At 44.7% G+C, this 18,571-nt stretch overlaps 2 protein-coding genes across 3 annotated transcripts; one reads left to right on the top strand and one right to left on the bottom strand.

Annotated features, from left to right (window-relative positions):
* The first annotated feature begins 300 nt into the window (after positions 1-300).
* On the top strand, positions 301-4,509 carry capza1b (capping actin protein of muscle Z-line subunit alpha 1b). Its single transcript, XM_076167077.1, has 10 exons — positions 301-386; positions 1,451-1,514; positions 1,621-1,672; positions 1,871-1,934; positions 2,018-2,224; positions 2,340-2,419; positions 2,520-2,598; positions 2,675-2,746; positions 2,935-2,997; positions 3,106-4,509. The coding sequence occupies exons 1-10, from the start codon at positions 348-350 to the stop codon at positions 3,244-3,246; spliced, it is 861 nt and encodes a 286-aa protein (XP_076023192.1). The 5' UTR covers positions 301-347; the 3' UTR covers positions 3,247-4,509.
* Positions 4,510-4,580: 71 nt separating this feature from the next.
* On the bottom strand, positions 4,581-17,804 carry cttnbp2nlb (CTTNBP2 N-terminal like b). Of its 2 annotated transcripts, none has more exons than XM_076167093.1 (5): positions 17,691-17,804; positions 15,695-15,802; positions 8,980-9,231; positions 8,391-8,498; positions 4,581-7,068 (listed from the first exon to the last, which is right to left on the bottom strand). In XM_076167093.1, exons 2-5 carry the CDS (start codon positions 15,791-15,793, stop codon positions 5,755-5,757), a joined length of 1,773 nt encoding a protein of 590 aa, XP_076023208.1. In that variant the 5' UTR covers positions 15,794-15,802; positions 17,691-17,804; the 3' UTR covers positions 4,581-5,754. The 2 variants fall into 2 exon arrangements, with proteins under 2 accessions (XP_076023208.1, XP_076023207.1); XM_076167092.1 differs by having other exon boundaries at positions 17,704-17,804.
* Between the last annotated feature and the right edge of the window lie 767 nt (positions 17,805-18,571).

Below are 18,571 nucleotides of genomic sequence, written 5' to 3'. Positions count from 1 at the left end.
TTACCGTCCCCTACATATTATATATCACATTTGAAATTCGTATTTATACTTTTATTTTGTAGATAAGTTTTGCTTTGTAACACCCAACAGGAAGCAAGCAGACAATTGAATTAGCGATCTTATACCGCCCTCTAGCGTTGTAATCGAGAGACTGTCTCTGGTGTTCCGGCTATTTAATAATTATTGAAATTACTGTTTGTTTATTTGTTTACTGTATGGTGCTTATGAGTTACAAGAATGCTTATCTCTAAATAAAATATGATGCTACAGCAATTTGTGACGTGATTCAGTTTAATGTCTAAATGTTTGAATGACAGCTGGAGTAGGTGGGGTCACAAAGAGCCAAGATGGCTGACTTTGAGGAGCCGCTGTCAGAAGATGAGAAGGTTTGAACACTTTAATTCTTTTACTTGACACGTTTTCTTTATTTTGTAATGAGCTGTCACTGAAATGTGACCATTGGAGAAGATTGGCCAAACAGTGCCAGTTTTCGGTCATGCCACGAAATGTTAAACTTGTCTTCTTCTTTTTTTAGCTACAGTTAGCTTAGCCAATGCTAGTGTATGCTGGAAGCTGGCTAGCGGAATCAAACGATGATAGTCAAACCACAGGACGCTAGCATTTTAAACTTTATGATTGTCGTTGTACTTAATTATTGACTGGAATAACTCGGACGCCCCTCTACTCAATAATATACGGCAACGTCTGTGTTAACGTGCTGCAAGTACAGTGTGACTAACGCTGGGTTGTTTAATCTTCAGCTAACGTAAATGATAGTAGCTGACGTTACTTTGCATTGGATTTCTGGGTCAACGAGATTCAGTTGCAGCTCGAATCGTTGTTGGTCTCTCATGGCCTTGAGGGTGCCTAGTACGATTTATCTGGAGCCTGATAGTGACTGACACCCTCGCTTCATACCGGGAGGGGCTGACTCCTTACAGGCAAAGCTGAATATTATGGCTGGCAGACTCCCAATCCGCCTTATGTGGAAAGTCTGCTAAAGGAAAATAAAAGACATGTCCTGTGTTAGTCCAAGATACTCCAGACTAGACTGACTACTGTTTTTGTAGAATGTGTTTACTTATGCAGAGTAAATATTCAAAAGTAATCCTCATAGTTGTCGTTCATGTTCACTTTTAGTTAGTTGAGCCCTGGTTTAAGGAATTAAGTGTTCCAACTCCACTCTCCTGTATGCAGGAAATGTGAAAATGAGCCCCATCCTTACAAAGTTATCAATATGTTTTTGATATCAGCAATAAGTAAGAATCAGGATAAGATCATAACTGCACACGTCTATCTCTTTTCATATTATACTTGTCGTTTGAGTGTAGATTTGTTTATTAAAGGACCAAATGAGTAAAAGCATTTTAGTCTCTCTTTTCCACTGATGATATAAAAAATATAATAATTGAGTGTATTTGTTTGAATTCATTGTTATTTGCTCTTATAGGTCCGCATAGCAGCCAACTTTGTGACTCACGCCCCTCCGGGAGAGTTCAATGAAGTCTTCAATGGTAAGAAACCGCCGTGACTGACTGGCTGATCTTATATCCATGAGAAGAAAATATTGTGTTTTGACTCAGACATGACCCAAACAATGATTTCTTTTTGTCTTGCTAGATGTGCGGCTCCTTCTCAACAACGACAATCTCCTCAGGGAGGGGGCATCACAGTAAGTGACAGTTAACACTAAACTCCAAGATTCAGATAGTCAGCATTTACTCTGTTAAAGTATTGACTTGTACTGCTGTATCACACACCGTGTCACAGCTATTGATTTTATTTTTTTAAAGCTCAACAGAAATGTTAAAGCTGTTACTATGTCGCAAGTGTGTATCACTGGTGTCTCATCCTCATTCTGTTCACTCAGCTCCTTTGCTCAATACAACATGGATCAGTTTACTCCTGCCAAACTAGAAGGCTATGATGAGCCGGTATGTCCAAAGCTTTATTTTTCATATTTATTCATTTTTGCACAAGAAGTAGCTTCAGACTTTTCCCATTCCTGTCTTTATAGGTTCTGATCACAGAGCATGGCGACCTGGGTCAGGGACGTTTCCTGGACCCCCGCAACCGCATGTCGTTCCGCTTTGACCACCTAAGGAAAGAAGTGAGCGACGTGCAGCCGTATGAAGGCGAGATAGCCCTGAAAGGCTGGAGAGACGCCTGTGACGCTGCCCTCGGTGCCTACGTCAAAGAGCACTACCCCAGTGGAGTCAGCACAGTAAGACACATGAGAAGCATCCACATCTATTGTTAATTGAATCAAACGGCTTACTGTATCGTTGCACTTCCTACTGAACGGTGTAGACTACATTTTACACATCTCTGCATTACAGGTATATGGGAAATCGGTTGATGGTCAGCAAACGATCATCGCTTGCATTGAGGGACACCAATTTCAACCCAAAAATTTCTGGTACAGTCCCCCCTCCCTCACATTGTCAGAAACAATGAAAGTGCCTTGCTGCTGCTGCTGTTGCTTTCTGGGTGTAATGCAGGCATCTTCTTCATTCCAGGAATGGCCGCTGTAGGTCAGAATGGAAGCTAACCATTGGTCAGTCAACTGCTCAGGTGGTGGGAGTGTTGAAAATCCAGGTAAACTTAATTGAACAGTCTAAACAATAAGGGAGAACTAATTAAAAAAATTAACCAATGAAGTGTCTTTTTGAAGGTACACTACTATGAAGATGGAAATGTGCAGCTGGTCAGCCATAAAGAGATAGAAGAGTCAATACCAGTGACTGTGAGTGAACCAATTTACATTTGTACACATGCTTGCTGACAAACACAGCCCTCAGCATAAAAGTCAGTGTCTTCCATTGTGGCTTAACCATGTTGTTTGCATGCAGTATTATTAAACTGGTTGTGTCAGCTGTGCACCTCATACATCCCTGCCATTAGAATTAAAGGTCATTATGTGTTTTGAAACAGAATGAGAGCCAGACAGCCAAGGAATTTGTTGACATTATTGAGAATGCTGAAAATGATTACCAGGTAAGTTATTGTTCATCATCAAAATGTTATGTAGCTGAAAAGCCACACTTTGTTTAAGGTGCTTCTGTATAACACCCTAACTGTCTCCTATCACCTTTTCCCGTCAAGACCGCCATCAGCGAGAACTACCAGACCATGTCTGACACCACCTTCAAGGCCCTGCGCCGCCAGCTGCCTGTTACGCGTACCAAGATTGACTGGAATAAGATTCTAAGTTACAAGATTGGCAAGGAGATGCAGAATGCCTAGACGACAGCCAAGGGCTAACCAGGGAGAGACATGCACTCCACTGGGCCCACAAACCACCTGTACATGTGCAAGGACTTACCAAAGCAAAACTATACCAGTATGGGGCAAGAAATTAAGTACAAAAACATGCAAATATGTGAAGTTAAAGATTTGCAGACTATTAGGCACAAGTATTCATCTGTAAGGAACCTGTGGTGAGGGAGTTGATAGTGTTTGAAGAAGGCGATTACTTCTGGATGCGTGTGGCTACAGTTATGTTGATGTGCAGGGCTGTGCTCAGGACTGTAACATGTAAAAGGTGAAGCCTTCTCTGGCCTTCATCGTCAGACGTTACAACAAGATTGTGCTTTCCTTAGTTTAGTCCAACTCATGCAGTACTGTGGTCATGTTGAAGTAGACATGCAGGGACAGGAAGCAGAACCTTACAGGGCAGCTGATTACCACAATTGTTAAGCACACCATCAGATATCAGGGTTTGTTTTTACACAGGAAAACATTTTGTGGATAATTGTGAATACAGTTTGGTGCACACCTATGAAGGAATTTGTTCATGTTCATCTGTAAAATCCGAAGACTGACACTAAAAATGCCTTGCTGACATTTTAACAGGTCCTAAGCTTAAACGGTTCACCAATAAACTGACAGTATTTCCAGCTTTTAACTTGAAACAGTAGCATGATCCTTAGCATAGCTCTCTTTCTGCACTGTAGACCTGTATGTTCATAAGTGTCTGTTAGAGCTGAGGGAGTGTTTACTTGTTTTCTCTTGTGCTCAACCTGATGTATCCTCCCCTCCCTTCTCCCTTACAAGCTATGATGAAGTAATGATAAAGCACCGCTGCTTTTAAAAATGCAACATATTCTCCGCTCTTACTTTGGCAAACCCGCCTCCACTGCTGTACAACTTTTCCTTTGTGAAAGGAAAACACTCAAAACCAAGATTTATTTGCCAAAATCTCTTTCCTATGGTAAAGAAGTCCATACTACCGCTAACATATGCAAATCTCTATTTTAATATGCTGGGTTTTGTTGGAGTCATGGAATACTGCAAATCTGTAACCAACTGAGCACCAAGCAGATGCCATGTGGAAGGTGGATGCCAGATTAAATACGTTACATGGTTGTTAGTAGGCCGACTCCTCATCAGTTCTATGTTCTGTTCTATGTGCTGCGTTCAAAACCTTCTACAACTGTGTACCCCTTAAACACTAAAGACTGCTGCCCCATTCTGTTGTATAAATAAATGGATCGACCTTCTTGGCTACATTGCTGTCTTTCTTCAATACAGTCCCACACTGACACACTTTTAAGAGAAAGGTCTCGACACATTTAAAAGTTAAGGCATCTGTAATTTATTTAAAACAGTACAAGATGTTTAAGGTGTTAAGAAAATGCGTGTCTGGGAAAGCTAATGGAGTTTGTCTACGGTAGCAAGCAGTGATGTGCATATTGATTTTAAACTGGCTAGAATTTCACATCTTGATATCAAAGATGTCATTTAACATTATTGAAAACACATAAATAGTTAACATAACAGGAAAGTGAATCCGACAGTGTTGCAAAGGTGTAGACTAAACATAAAATAAGCTTCTTGATGGGTAGTGATGAAACATTTACAGTAGTAAGATGCAGGCCTGACCTCTGCTCGCAGAGGCCAAACCGGCTCCTGCACAAACCAAAACATGTGATCCCTCGTCTGGCGGGCGAACAAAAACAAATCAAACTTCCCTGAATAAAAAATTGAAATTGTAGACAAATCTTACAGTAATGTAGTGCAAATATGCATTCCCTTTTCAACAGAAGGTTCAGTGTATTCATGACAAATGTAGCAGAACAAATGGCACATATATAGAAAGATATTCATATATAGTGTATATGCGGTTTGTGTGTGTGTGTGTGTGTATCGCAGAAGTGTATCGGTCGTATGCTCTTTTCATGGACCCTCCATTGGGACTGCATAAGGAAAACATTTAAAAAGCAATCACTATCATAGAATAGTGTGGGCCACACCTACATCTGCTATATTCTACTTCCATCCGCTCTGCTCTCCTACTGACTATATGTTTGTTCTTAATTACATTTTCTTTACCAATTCCCACTGGAGTGCTATACTAATAAGTTTTTCTCTCGCTCCTTCAAATCAACAGGATTTGTACATGCTCTTTTACATCATATACACTTTCTCAACAACAAAGTCATAGGGTTGAAATGAATAACAATAGCAATAATAGAAACTCATACAGTACGAATAAAGACAGGAAAGTTAATTGAAGACATATTAAAGCCAATAAAATAATCCATAATATACTTAAAAATAATTCAAATAGCTCTTTTGTGATTGTTATTCTAGTAAAAGGAGTTTGGAAAATTTAACCCATAAATCATCAGTTTGAATCGCTTCATTCTATACTGTGTGCTATCAATGTGGTTTATGTGACAGTCTATGAATATTACAGTAACTGTTGATTTAGCACTGACGCCCTTATCAGTTGTCGTCTCAGCCTGGCTATTAGCTGCTGGAAGATAAAACCATGTCTGGCTCCTTGGCTCCCTCCTGCCCAGTGTTGCTATGCCCACAATTGCCTGTCAGCTCTGGAAAGACGCTGGCTCGAATAGAGTGACCGGGGGAACCGGGAGTTGGACTCATCCCAGCTGGCTTTTTAGGAGGGATTGGAGGAGGATGGACTCTATCTGACCGAGGGGTGAGGGGGGAGCGGATGCCTGGAGATAGTGGCCCAGAGGAGGGAGATCGCCCTCCAGGAGGCGATGCTGCCAGACTGCGGTAGTCTGTCCCAAAGGGAGAGCTGCTGATTGGTGCCAGCTTGACTCCAGCCTGCTGGCTGGTGAACCGGGACAACACCTGAGTGACAGTGTTGCGGGCCAGTTGCTTAGCTGTGCTGTTCTCTGGTGGGGGAGGAATCGAGCCAGTGGTTGGGGACAGGTCCCTGGGGGAGAGGGGACACGGGCCACTATGCTGTTGTTGCTCCAGCTCAGCCTGGGTCTGGAACTTGTGCCTCGCAGCATGGAATCGCTGGTTGACTCCGGCCTGGTAGGAGGACTGATGGAAGCCCGGACTGCCCAGGCGCTTTGCCAGCACAGGGGAGGAGATGGGGGAGGAGGAAAGGGAAGAAGAGGCTGTGCTGGAGGGAGAGTGGGGATGAGGGTAAGGATGAGGGTGGAGAGGGGAATGCAAAGCTGCTCCTCCTCCATTCTCTACCACCCCTCCATTCTCTGCTCCTTTCCCTTCCTGTGCTAATTCTGTGTCTTTGAGGGAATGAAGTCCATTTAACTTTGACAATGAAGTGAGTTTTGGAGTCACAGTAATCTTTCCATCTGGCTCAGTCTGAACAGAAGTGGAAACCACCTTCATCTTGGATGGTGACTGTTTCACCTCCGTCATAGCCTCCTTATCCTGTTCTTTCCCTCCTCCAATTGTGGTCAACCTCTTTTTGAGCTGCTCCACCTGTATCTCAAGCTCTCTACTTCTCTCCTCCTCTTTCCTGATCCTGGCTTTCATCTGCTCCCGTTCCGTGTCAAACTCCGCCAGTTGCTTCTCAGACCTTGCCTCTGAGTGGGCTGCCCTGTGCTTCTCCTCCTCCAAAACCCCTTGGAGCTTTTCCAGAGCGTTCCTTTCTTCCCCGAGCTTGGTGCGGAGCTCAGAGACCTTCTGGGCCTCTTCCAAAGCCTGGCTGCTGGCTCTCTGGAGCTCCAGAGTCAGAGATGAAGAGAGCTGCTGTTGCTGTGACCGTGACTCCTCTGCCTGATTTACCGCCTGTGCCCGTTCCTTGTCTATCCTTTGCATTGTTGCGCGCTCTACTTCCAGCTACAGAGAGAGGGAGACAGAGAGAGAGAGGGAGAACAAGAGAGAGAGAGCGAGGGGGAGGGAGAGAGAGGGAGGCTTTTTATGTCAGTTTCTTGAATTGACCACAAGGCGGCGAAAGAGCTCAGGTTTCAGCTTTTGATGTAATAGTGGCTGAGCAGTTTTCCTCATTAGAATTTAAGAAATTCCCGATATAAAATATTCAGACAATATCCAATACAACTACAAAGTCTTTATATGATTGTTATATAATTTAATTGGCAGCACAAGTTAAACCCATTATGTGAATTATGTGGAAACGGTTTCTGCCGCTTTCACATTTTGGCTGTCAGTCTCTGTTTCTCTGCCAGATTTTGTTATAACCCTTGTACTTTCTAATAAAAGAAAGGTGTGTGTGTGTGTGTGTGTGTGTGTGTGTGTGTGTGTGTGTGTGTGTGTGTGTGTGTGTGACAGTGGTGTATGTTTCAGTTGACAGGAAGCAGTTGGGCACTCTATTTTGACTTGAGCACAAATACATTTGCTTGCAAAGCATGTTTATGGAAAGTCCAGCCTGCCATTAGGTCACTGTACAGTGACTTTGCTGCTAAAATGCTTTGATGAGTAATAGAAGGAAGTGGGAGGTGATGAAACACAACCGAGTGTGTGTCATTAGTGTATGAAAAAACAACAGAGGCAGGAAAGCCTGAGGAAGACTGGGAGACACTCAGGAAACCTTTCTTACATAAGGTCCTTGTGTGAAGTTTGTGTAGCCCCTGACTGTGTACGTGTGTGTGTGTGTGTGTGTGTGTGTGTGTGTGTGTGTGTGTCGGGGTGTGTGTGTGTGTGTGTGTGTGTACACTCTGACCTTGCATTGGACATGGCTATTCATTATCTCAGGCTTTCCTGTGCCCATGAAGCGGCATGGCTGCAGGTCAGAAAAACAATGGCCTCTTCCTCCACAGCTTCCTATGGAACGGCCCTGTGTTTGTGCATGTGTGACTGTGACTCTGTGTGTGTGTGTGTGTGTGTGTGTGTGTGTGTGTGTGTGTGTGTGTGTGTGTGTGTGTGTGTGTGTGTGTGTGTGTGTGTGTGTCTGTACTTTAACAGGCCAAGCCCTCTCCACCCTACCGAGTGAAACAATGGCGCTCTGCCGATTCTCCTCTGCTCTGTTGCCAGGTTGTTAAATCACAGCGATGAGTTTGTTGAAGGAGACAGTACAGACGAGACAAGTTGTAAACACAACTGTGCGAGTGGAGTTACAACGGCATGTTTTTGTGTCTTCAGCACCATTTTTTTACAACGCATTCACATTTCTTACACTCTCTTTTTCATGCTTGTACACACACCTGTTGAAGCAGTTTTTCTCTTTCTGTCTGCAGCATGAAGATGGCGTCGTCGTCGTGTGCATATTCCTGTGCCCGTCGTCGCTTATCCTCCTCCAGATCAGCGATCATCTGCGGAACATCCAGAGAGAATGAAGCCACCGGAAGAAGCGGAAAAATTTGAAATAGTTCTCTAACTTACATTGAAGTTTACTTTGACTTTTCCTACGACAGGGTCCCTGCACCATCCTGTATTATTCGACGTTGTGAAACTAATCCCCCATCTAATCAGCTTCCATAGCAGAACCCTGATGCTGCTTTTCATTAAATTGTTTTTCAATCTCATTATCTCTGTGGGGTTCACTGCTAAAGGCTCCTATAAACTCCCAGACCTTCAATGCTGCTGTGATAAAGGCTCATATCACCTCTCTAAACCCTGGGTGTGCAAGTGCAAGCCTCAATGTAAGACAAAGACACTGGCTGCGTACTTGGAACGGTACACACACAAAACTGAAATGCAGATGGGGTAAGTGTGTGTATGTTTGTGTGTCTGTGTGTTTCTTGTGCAGTACCGTCTATTGATAACACTTGACTGTGTGTGTGTGCCTCTCACCCTCCTGTGTCTGCTCTCTGCAGCAGCCAACTGTCCCATCATCCTCTCCTGCATCTTCTTGCAGTGCGCCATGACCAACTTGAGCACAGCCAGAGGGTTTGGACCGAGCCCGCGACCCTGCTGGTGTGTGTGGGCGTGGGTGTGTGTTTGTTGGCGCTCCTCAGCCTCACTGTCCCGCTGGAGGGCCAGGAATGGATCGCTGAGGTCATACTGGCCGTAGCGCTCCTGTATGAAGGCGTCCCGGTGCTGAGCCTAATAAAACACACACACACACACACACACACACACACACACACACACACACACACACACACACACACACACACACACACACACACACACACACACACACACACACACACACACACACACACACACACACACACACACACACACACACACACACACACACACACACACCACTTTAGAGGGCATTCATTTAAGATACATAAATCCAGTGCTATGAAAAGCAGCACAGTTACGAGTGTACAGAGACACAGTTCAACCCATTATGACAAGATAAGAAGTAAGTCATCATCATCAAACATAGACACATAGGAAATGTGTGTGTGTGTGTGTGTGTGTGTGCAGGAAATCTGTGCGGTGTTATTGTTAGTGGGAGTATTAGCAGATGGTCTTTCCCCTCCGCCCAAACACAAAGAGGTGAGGCACGGCCGTCCATCCCCCACCAGGGGCAGATGTTAACTCATCCCTGGGGAAGCAACAGGGGGTGAGGGACCTGGCCGCAAAATCACACACATGGCGGCGCCTCCGTGGCCTCGCTCTGGGCTGAGGGTGCGTCACCAGGAGGTCTCATTAGTAACATGGAGGAATTTGGGGTCAGCTGACAGTGGCGCTGATGTAAACACATGCCAAACGGCTCCGTCCACGTGCTGCGGGGACGTTCCTCATCGTCACACTCAGGGTCCCCTGGCCCCCTCGTCTGTCTGTCTCCCCCCTGCCCAAACACGCATGGCACCGCATTCCTCTGCGTGTGCATCATCATTTCTCTCTCTTTCGCTCTCTCCCTCTCCTCTGTCTCCCTGTCAAACTTTTCTCTCACCCACACTCAGAAGCAAATACACACACACACACACACACACACACACACACACACACACACACACACACACACACACACACACACACACACACACACACACACACACACACACACACACACACACACACACACACAGACCCTGAGGGCACCAGTGAGGAGGCTGTATTTGAGGCCTTTTCTCAGGCTGAACAAAGAATGTGACCCTCGGTGAAGAGATTACAGGACTCGCACAAAGACACTGTCTCAATGCCTCCAGTCTCGTGCATTGTCTCTACGTCTCACCCGGTAGGCTTCAGTGTGTGAGAATGAGTCCAAGTTTGTGTGGAATATATAAAATCTGAATGGCTTGAGTGTATCTGTGTGAGTGTGTACAAGAAATAGTGGCTGCGTGCTAGTATTCTTCATCTTCAGCTCCCTCTGTGTGTGTGTGTGTGTGTGTGTGTGTGTGTGTGTGTGTGTGTGTGTGTGTGTGTGTGTGTGTGTGTGTGTGTGTGTGTGTGTGTGTGTGTGTGTGCCAGTCTCAGCCTCAGGCCTGGTCTCTCATGGTTTTCTGGGGTTAGTTTGGATCATAATGACAGAGTGTGCTTTCCTTTATGAGAGAGCACAACTAGAAGCTCCTCTCTGCTATAAAACTCTCCTCCTCTGTCCAAGTACTGATGACAAATTACTTACAAGAGGATGCAGCCATGTAGAGAAATGAAAAGTATTTTCATGTCGTGAGTTTACACTGATATCCACTGGAGCATATTTGGTAAATAAGCCGATAAGAAAAAGCAGATGCAAAGACAGATAATTGCTTCCTTCAACAGTCCGGATCCTTTGGCTGGTTCCTTGCAGCTGTGCTGAGGTGTGAAAGACAACCTGATGCTTTTCACCTGGAAAAAGTCTCTGTAAATCAGTTACCTGCGGCCCTGAGGCACAATCCTGCTCTTGTGTGAGCTGAAAAGAGCCAGAGTCTTGTTTCCTTAGTGAGCCTCTGTAATGACGGTCACACAACGTACTCAGCAGCTGGCATGGACGACGTTACTGCTCTGAATGGCTTTCAGTGCACAACTCCTATTATGAGAGCACAGATGAGGCCTCAATCTCACACCTGAATCTGACTTTTTGAGAGAGAAAAAAACTCATATAATCATAACTAGGACGAGCGTGTGTGTGTGTGTGTTGGCCTGAGTGTGTGCACCATGCTGCACTAGGTTCTTAGTGGAACCCAGCTGTCTCCGTGGTAACATTTGTCTAGAGGCCAGTTTCACAAGGGGTTTATAGGAAAAATATTCATCCCTGATTAATCAATCTGCTCCTGAGCGGAACAATTACCACCTGTCGCTCACTGATAGACATGTTAAAATGAACAATGACATTCAAAGTGTCAAAATAACATGATATCTGAATATGTGGTCCAAGTATTTGTGAAGACAAAAATTAAAGTTAATGCATATGAAGTACAAGAAAGAGACGGTGTCAAACTGGCACTGTCCACTGGCAGTCACGTCAGATTTAACAGATTTAGACAAAGTGCTTTGTGGGATCAGCTGACAGAGATTAATGTGAAATGAACATCTGCCACTTAAAAGTCTGTGATCAATCAATTAAAATGTGTGTTTTGTTGCACACTTGCTAACGATCGAGTCCTCAAGACCACTTCAATTGCATTAAGAGAAGCTCTGCCTCCCTCTCACTGCATTACCAGATGGAATAACAACGCCGTCTCACAGCCTGCTCGCCTTCGCCTGGATACGCGATGCTACAAATTGAGTTTGGTGCGCCAGTTCACTTTCCCTGGGCTGCTGCTGCTGCTGCTGGGAGCGGTAATGACTAGCTAGCCAGCCAGCCCAGGATAACATAATCATTAGCTACCCAAAACTATGGCAGCATGACAGAGCCTGCAGCAGAGTCGTATGTTGCGGGTTCAACGCTGAGAAACCCAGCGTACCTTCTTTAGCTCCTGACATCACATCAGTCCAGACCCAAAATGAAACTTCATCTGTCATTTTAGGTTGTGAACTGAGCACAGTAGTAGAGTAGCTGGCAAACTGTGGCCCCGGACACCTTATATAGGCCTCATTACCACCTTAAATAGTCTCTAAGACATAGTAAGTAATAATTAAATAGCGTATAGTATGGACAGTGTCACATACTAACTAGTCTATATGAGGACTACACTGTACTGCCATTACATGAAATAGAAATATTCTGGAGAGGTTTTGCAACATTTTACACACTTATCCTGAAAATACACCAGACTGAAATAATAACTTTGTATCACTGTGAATATTTGGACCTTTGAACAGGAGGATTCATCTTATATTCTTGGGAGTGTATGTGTGTGAGAGAGAGAGAGAGAGAAAGAGGAGCGAATGCTTTCTGAAGTGTAAACTAAGGTGTGTATTTAAGGCTTGAACCGTATCCTCCACACCTCCCACCCACATACTAACCACAGATGCCACTGAGATAACAGGGAAGACGCCAAACAAAGCCTCACGCCACTTTATGGGGCACGCAGCGAGACTACTCCAGAGTAATATTTAACTGGCCCCACATGTTATCGTCTTTGGTTAGTAATGAAATATGGATACAGGCGCTCTCCCCTTTGGTGAGAAGCACAACCAATCAGGTGGAACAAGGAAGCATCGCTGCGCCTCTTCAAATATTAAACCATCAGCGCAATTGAAACTCATTAGTTTCACTGATAAGTTATGCCCATGTTGTTTTAGGTCGGCTTGACCTTCTCAACCCACCATTTTGATTTGTAACAACAAGTTTGGTAAATGTAGAGTGAGTAGAATAGAGTGGAGTTTCACTATTTCAGGGCGTCTTAAAGGAAATATGACACCAATAAGTATCTAACTATCACAGATGCAGTGTTGCATTGGAAGTCGCTTTGGATAACAGCGTCTGTTAAATGACCGTAATGTAATGTTGCTGAGAAGGATTGTTTTTGTATCATATTGAGGTGCAAGTATTTGAGTATTTATGGTCATGGAGCTTTCCTCTCTCAAGCCTCTCGAGTTAGGCTGGTTTAATAGTCCATTACTGACATCACAGATCCTTTGTGCATACTAGAGCTTATTTTCATGGGCACCCTCTATATATGCTTTTTTTTGGACATTTTTAAATAGCTTTTTCCTCTCTGCAAGTCCCAATTTGGCCTTGACGACAAGCCCAAATTGGGCAATAGTGCCTGTATCGGAACACACAATCTTATCTGAGCTGTAAGTCCAGCCAGAGAGACTCTATTGTTTGAGGAGTTCAGAAATCATGTCAGCTTATAAAAATAGACAAAGCGTTTTAGGATTACAGGATATGACATCATACAAAAGACTAAACAAGCCCAGCAGATCATTACCATGTTGTCAACCACACAAACCTGACGGCCTGGATTGACATATGCAATTAAAAACATTTGTGTGTTCAGTTGAATGCATTCACTTAGAAATGGTCTCCAAAACAGTGGAACAATAAAGTCGGCATTCATAGCGTAGCTCTAAGGTGTAGCAGTCAAGACAATTATCCTTTCATTCGCTGGCATTCCACCAAACAACACAAAGCTGAGAGGCAAGTCTGTTTAAGAATCTATGCCAGGTAGGAAGAACATAAACAATCTTACGTAGACAATCAACTCAAAGTTACAACATGAAACTCTTATAGGAATGCAGGATGTGTTTCAAGTGTCAGGTTCTCGGGAATGTTCCCTCTGGTGATATTGCCTCTGTGTGTCCTTAGTGATGAGAACCGAAAACAGCGCGATCAAAAAGCTGTGCAGACATGTCCCGCAAGTGACGCAATCTTTTAAATGAGCCAACGCTGGTCTAGTTTCATGTTTTCAGGGGATTTGGGTGAAAACAGAATGAGAATGAATAAAGCAGCGTGGAGTAATCAGCCGTCCCGAGTGCAGCTGGGAAGAGGAAATATTTGAAAGAGTGGAGAGGATTTGCGCGATTTAAACCTCTTGTCACTTTCTCAGTAATCCTCTTGTGCAAGTAAACGCTGCCGGAAAACACGGAGTCGGACGAGTGTTGCATTGTTACAGAACTTCAGCTTGAGGAGAAACAACTTCATGCTGTAGCCGTTGCAGTATGTGGCATATCAAAGTCATCAGAATCAGTGTATCAGACTTCCTGTGTTGCATATTGAGACTTGGTTGTGGACACTTTAGCCTGCTATCGCCCCTCTGATACTGCTGTCCAAAGCCAGATGTCTCCACACAGACGGCCTTAATAGAGACAAATCAGTCAAAAATGGCACTCCGGCCCTCAGCGGGAACAAAGGAAGTCAGTGATTTGGGGTTACAACTCTGTACATCCTCTCCACAATAAACACCGCAGCCACTAACTGGCCCAGCAGAGACCACCAGTGTGCCTGTGTGTGTGTGTGAGTGAGTGAGTGGGCTGATAGGGCATGTGTCATGGTCAAACAGAGATGCGGCTGTGTGTGTGTGTACCTCTTTATGTGCATGTACAGTGTGTGTAAGTGGAGCTCATGGAGGCTAGAAGCCATTATGTGAGGGGGAAAAATGGGAAATGATGGGAGGGGAAGAACATTACAGCTAGAGACATCAAGAGGATGTGTGCATGTGTCCTTCAGGGACGAGTGAAAATGTCTTGAGGTGAGTTTTGGGTCAAACCCTGCATGGCGTCAGATCTGGGCCACAGCCAGTTGAGCTCCATGTGGTTAGAACTGTTTCCCCTCAGGCCCTGACAATGGAATTCTCTCAAGATAACAGCCTCACTTGCCTGCTACATAAACTTGACTAAACGCTGCTGTCCCAATGCTGTCCACGTCCATTAACTCAGCTACGAAAGCAAAAGGGATTCACTTCCACATCTACCTCCGCCTGGAGCGGCCTCGTAGCCACGCAGGGAGCAGCTGCTGTGAGGCCACGGGGCATGGAGGAGAGCCAATCACACTGGGCTCAACCAACACAACACTCATTCAGTTGTATACACATGAAACCAACTGCACGCACTAGAGAAAGGAACACCTGTGCAGCCCGTCGCCGTTTCAACAATCAAGCACAACACATCTGCTGATTCCTATCTGGGACGTTGCTTACAGTTGGCACCAAAATGAGTCTTCACTGATTCACGTGAGGTTTTGAGGCACGTCACTAGCAAACCACTGTTTAGCTTCTAACAATCCTCTGGTTGAGGGAAAATAATGTCTTGTGTCTTGTCTTGTGCCTATGCCTGTTTAGCAGCAACTCCCCAGATCAAAGGTTTAAAGTGAGCTCACTGGGGTGATTAAATATGCAAAGCATTTAACAGTCAAATCAGGTCAACAGAAGAAGCAAACTTTGACCAAAGACTAGTCTGTCGAGTGCCAATGTTGACGTTCTTTTCTGAATAGGCCCGAGAAGCCACAATGGCAGCTGAGCCTTTGTCTTTAGTCGCTGTGCTTCCTCATTTTCCTGTTTATTCATCTCCACCCATGTTAGTGAGTGACATTCTTTTTAGGTTGTAGGTATCCAAGAATGTCTCCAGAGACAGAGGGCAGAAGAGTGTGGTCTCACAGGGGTAAGAGGGTCGCTATAAATGCATGTCAGATGCATGACAAAAGGAGGAATGCGTTTCAGTCTATGTGAAGTATCCTGCAAAGTGCATTACACACTCAGCTGAGGATTTGTGTGATGTCGGGGGTGGCGGGCAAACTCACCCTGAGGGCATGTATGACCACATCCTGCGCCTCCAACTCGCCCTCCAAGATACTGAGGAGAGTCAGCAGCTCTGCTCTGCTCAGAGCCTCCACATTCATCGTCTCCTCCTACAGAAGAAGAGAAAGAAAGGGAGAACACAAAGGGAAGAAAAGTCACAGTGGTTAACAGTGGTTGTAGATGTGATTGCTATTAAATATGAAACAAGCAGCGACACGTCACGTTCAGTCGTCTTACCAAGTCGAGTGATTAAACACTTATTTTTATGAAAGCGTGGAGCAGCAGTTAGTGGAAGCAATTGAGGGGCACAGAGCAGTAAGATTTTCAGAGCAGCTATTAGATGGCAGAGCTGCCCAGGGATCCCTCACAGGGTTGTGTTCAGGCTTATAAACAGGAAGTCATTAGCATATTTGAATGTTAAGTTACTGAGAGACCGAGGACAGTTGCCGTCTGTATTCAGTCCTGACTGTCCACCGTGAAAAAAAATCTTATGGCTCCCAAACACACACACATACACACACAAACTTATCCTCTCTCCATCAGCTGCATCCTGTGATTCACAAGCCTCACTAAAGCCTGGTCCAGACTAGTCATAGGAGCCAGACAAAACACACCTCACACAGTTGACATCATCCTTAGAATTAGTGGAAAGAAACACACACATCGCGACCTCACAGAGTTGATTTCATCTTTTGAATTAGAGGTGAGCCGCTGTGGGATTTAGATGATGACGGTTTAACAGTAGAGCTTTATTTCAAGCTGCACAGACAGATAATTGAGTTTGTCTATTGCATCTTCTTCTGCTTACAACATGTAGAATCTACATGTAATGTTTATGTAAGAAGGGTATGCAGCAGGTTTAACCAGCTGTGCTTATTTCCTCGTCCAGTGGGTGTGATCTCAAACTAGTCTCCTCTTCACAGAAGGCTGGAATCTAAATCTGTCCGACTCAGTTCATTCTGTGGCTCGCTGCACTTTCACAGCACAACAACAGAGCCTGAATCAATAGCTTGCAGTGACTAACTCCGCATCTATTGGTTTGCAGAGGGTATCCAGGCCTGCCCCCACACAGTACCGGAGAGGTGGCTGCAAAGTGTAACTTAAACTCTCCTCCATTCTGTGTCACCCACTATCTGAAAATGACTTTCGCTGGAATATCATTCCAACATTCCTGGAATGCCCACCCCATGGAAATCGTCACTCAAGAGCAAATCCTCGAATCCCACTCTGTGGGCTGCCTGGTTTCAAGTGGCAGTGTGTGTTTTTAGCCGCTCCCACTGCTGGATAACTGGTCGATATATCCAATATTTTAAATTAACACTGCTGTGTGTTAGAAAATACACCCAATCCCCCTGGGTTATGCAAATATGTGTCCATTCAAGCAGTCTGCAGCTTTCTACTCATTTTTTCCGTCTCCTCTCTTTGCACAGCAAACAAAGCTCGTGTTAAGATCCACTCGTCCCCACACAGAAACCAGTAAATGAGTGCACAGTGTGTCCAGCGTGTTGGGTACATTGCCCGGTGTGTTCAAGGCAGTGAGGGACTATAGCTGCGGCTCTGGATCAGCGGGATCCACCTGCCGTCCTGCGCCTTTGTCTGACACAAGGGCCGGTCAGTATTTCCTCTCCTGATAGCATCTGGTGCTATAAATATTACACAAGTCACATAAACTTCGCATTAGCAGTTGTCTATAAAGATTGGCCCCTACACAAAATGACAAATCAATATTGCATCAATACAAGTGAATATCCTCTAGCCTGGAAATGAACTCAACAGAGGAGTCCTGCCAACCGAGCGTCAACATAATTCTTTGCAATAATATCCGGCGTTAAATGAAGCCATATTTAACAGGTGAAGTTCACCGACACCCAAAACAAACCAAGCCCCACACAGCAAATATGAGATGGGTGAGACCTGATTTGAGCGTTTTCTTTCTCATTTTAAACCGTCGAACAAACGCAAGGTGACGTCAATCACGTTTCTATCTCCGCAGCTTACCGTGTGAACGTACCTTCATGCGCTCTTTAGTGACTGCATTGAATTTGGGAGAATCCAGAAATGTGGTTTCCACAACAGCATGAATGGACGCGGAGCACTATCACGGGCGCTCCTGCTCTGAGCCGAGGGGGAACAACAGCCGCTCAATGACGAGCCGAAGGACCAATCAGCGCGGCGCATTGTAGCGATCTGACCAATGGCTGGTCGCTGTGACATTTAGTGGGCGTTGAAAGTTTGGCTCCCAGTGTTTGTGGGGCAAACCTCTTTGTTTGGGACGTCCAGCGTGAGTCAGACGCCGTTGGGTGTATTTAGTGTTCATATTGTATATTTAGTATGGCGACACGGTATATGAGTGTGTTTGTGTTTCGATTTGACATGTTGAAATTTGACAGTCCAGCCGCGCCATCAGTTGATACTTTATGAATTAGAATTCCGCTTTACCATTATTGGTGTCAGTTTCCTTTAAAATACCCTGCAAACTGACAATGTTGTTTGTTAAATATCTTTTTTTAGAAATTGGGATTGTGCGGTTTTACGTTGGGTTTGGACTCCCCCTAACGGCCAAAAGACAGTATCACACCTGGTCTGTGTTGGACAGACAGGTGGAAATGCAGCTCTGTCGTGTCTGAGCTTGTGTAAGTGAGGCTGTGAGAGTGCAGCTGGGGACCAAAACTGGCTTTGCAAGATTCCAGCTTGTTCCCACACTTGTGATATGTGTGTCTTTGTGTGTGTTACCCGATTTGTACCTCTGTAAAGCACTGTGGGACCTTGTCTAATGCCATAGTGTGAACATTCCCAATTGTGTACTTTATTAATTTTTTAAATCTAACAGTGACCAAACCTACCAATATTTGTACATTGAATGTTGCCTAAATAATGAA

This window comes from Genypterus blacodes, unplaced genomic scaffold, assembly GCF_046128005.1.
Source record: "Genypterus blacodes isolate CSIRO-AG114 ecotype Tasmania unplaced genomic scaffold, CSIRO-AGI_Gbla_v1 ptg000156l_1, whole genome shotgun sequence".
Taxonomy (NCBI): domain Eukaryota; kingdom Metazoa; phylum Chordata; class Actinopteri; order Ophidiiformes; family Ophidiidae; genus Genypterus; species Genypterus blacodes.
This window is presented reverse-complemented; position numbering and strand designations above follow the sequence as displayed.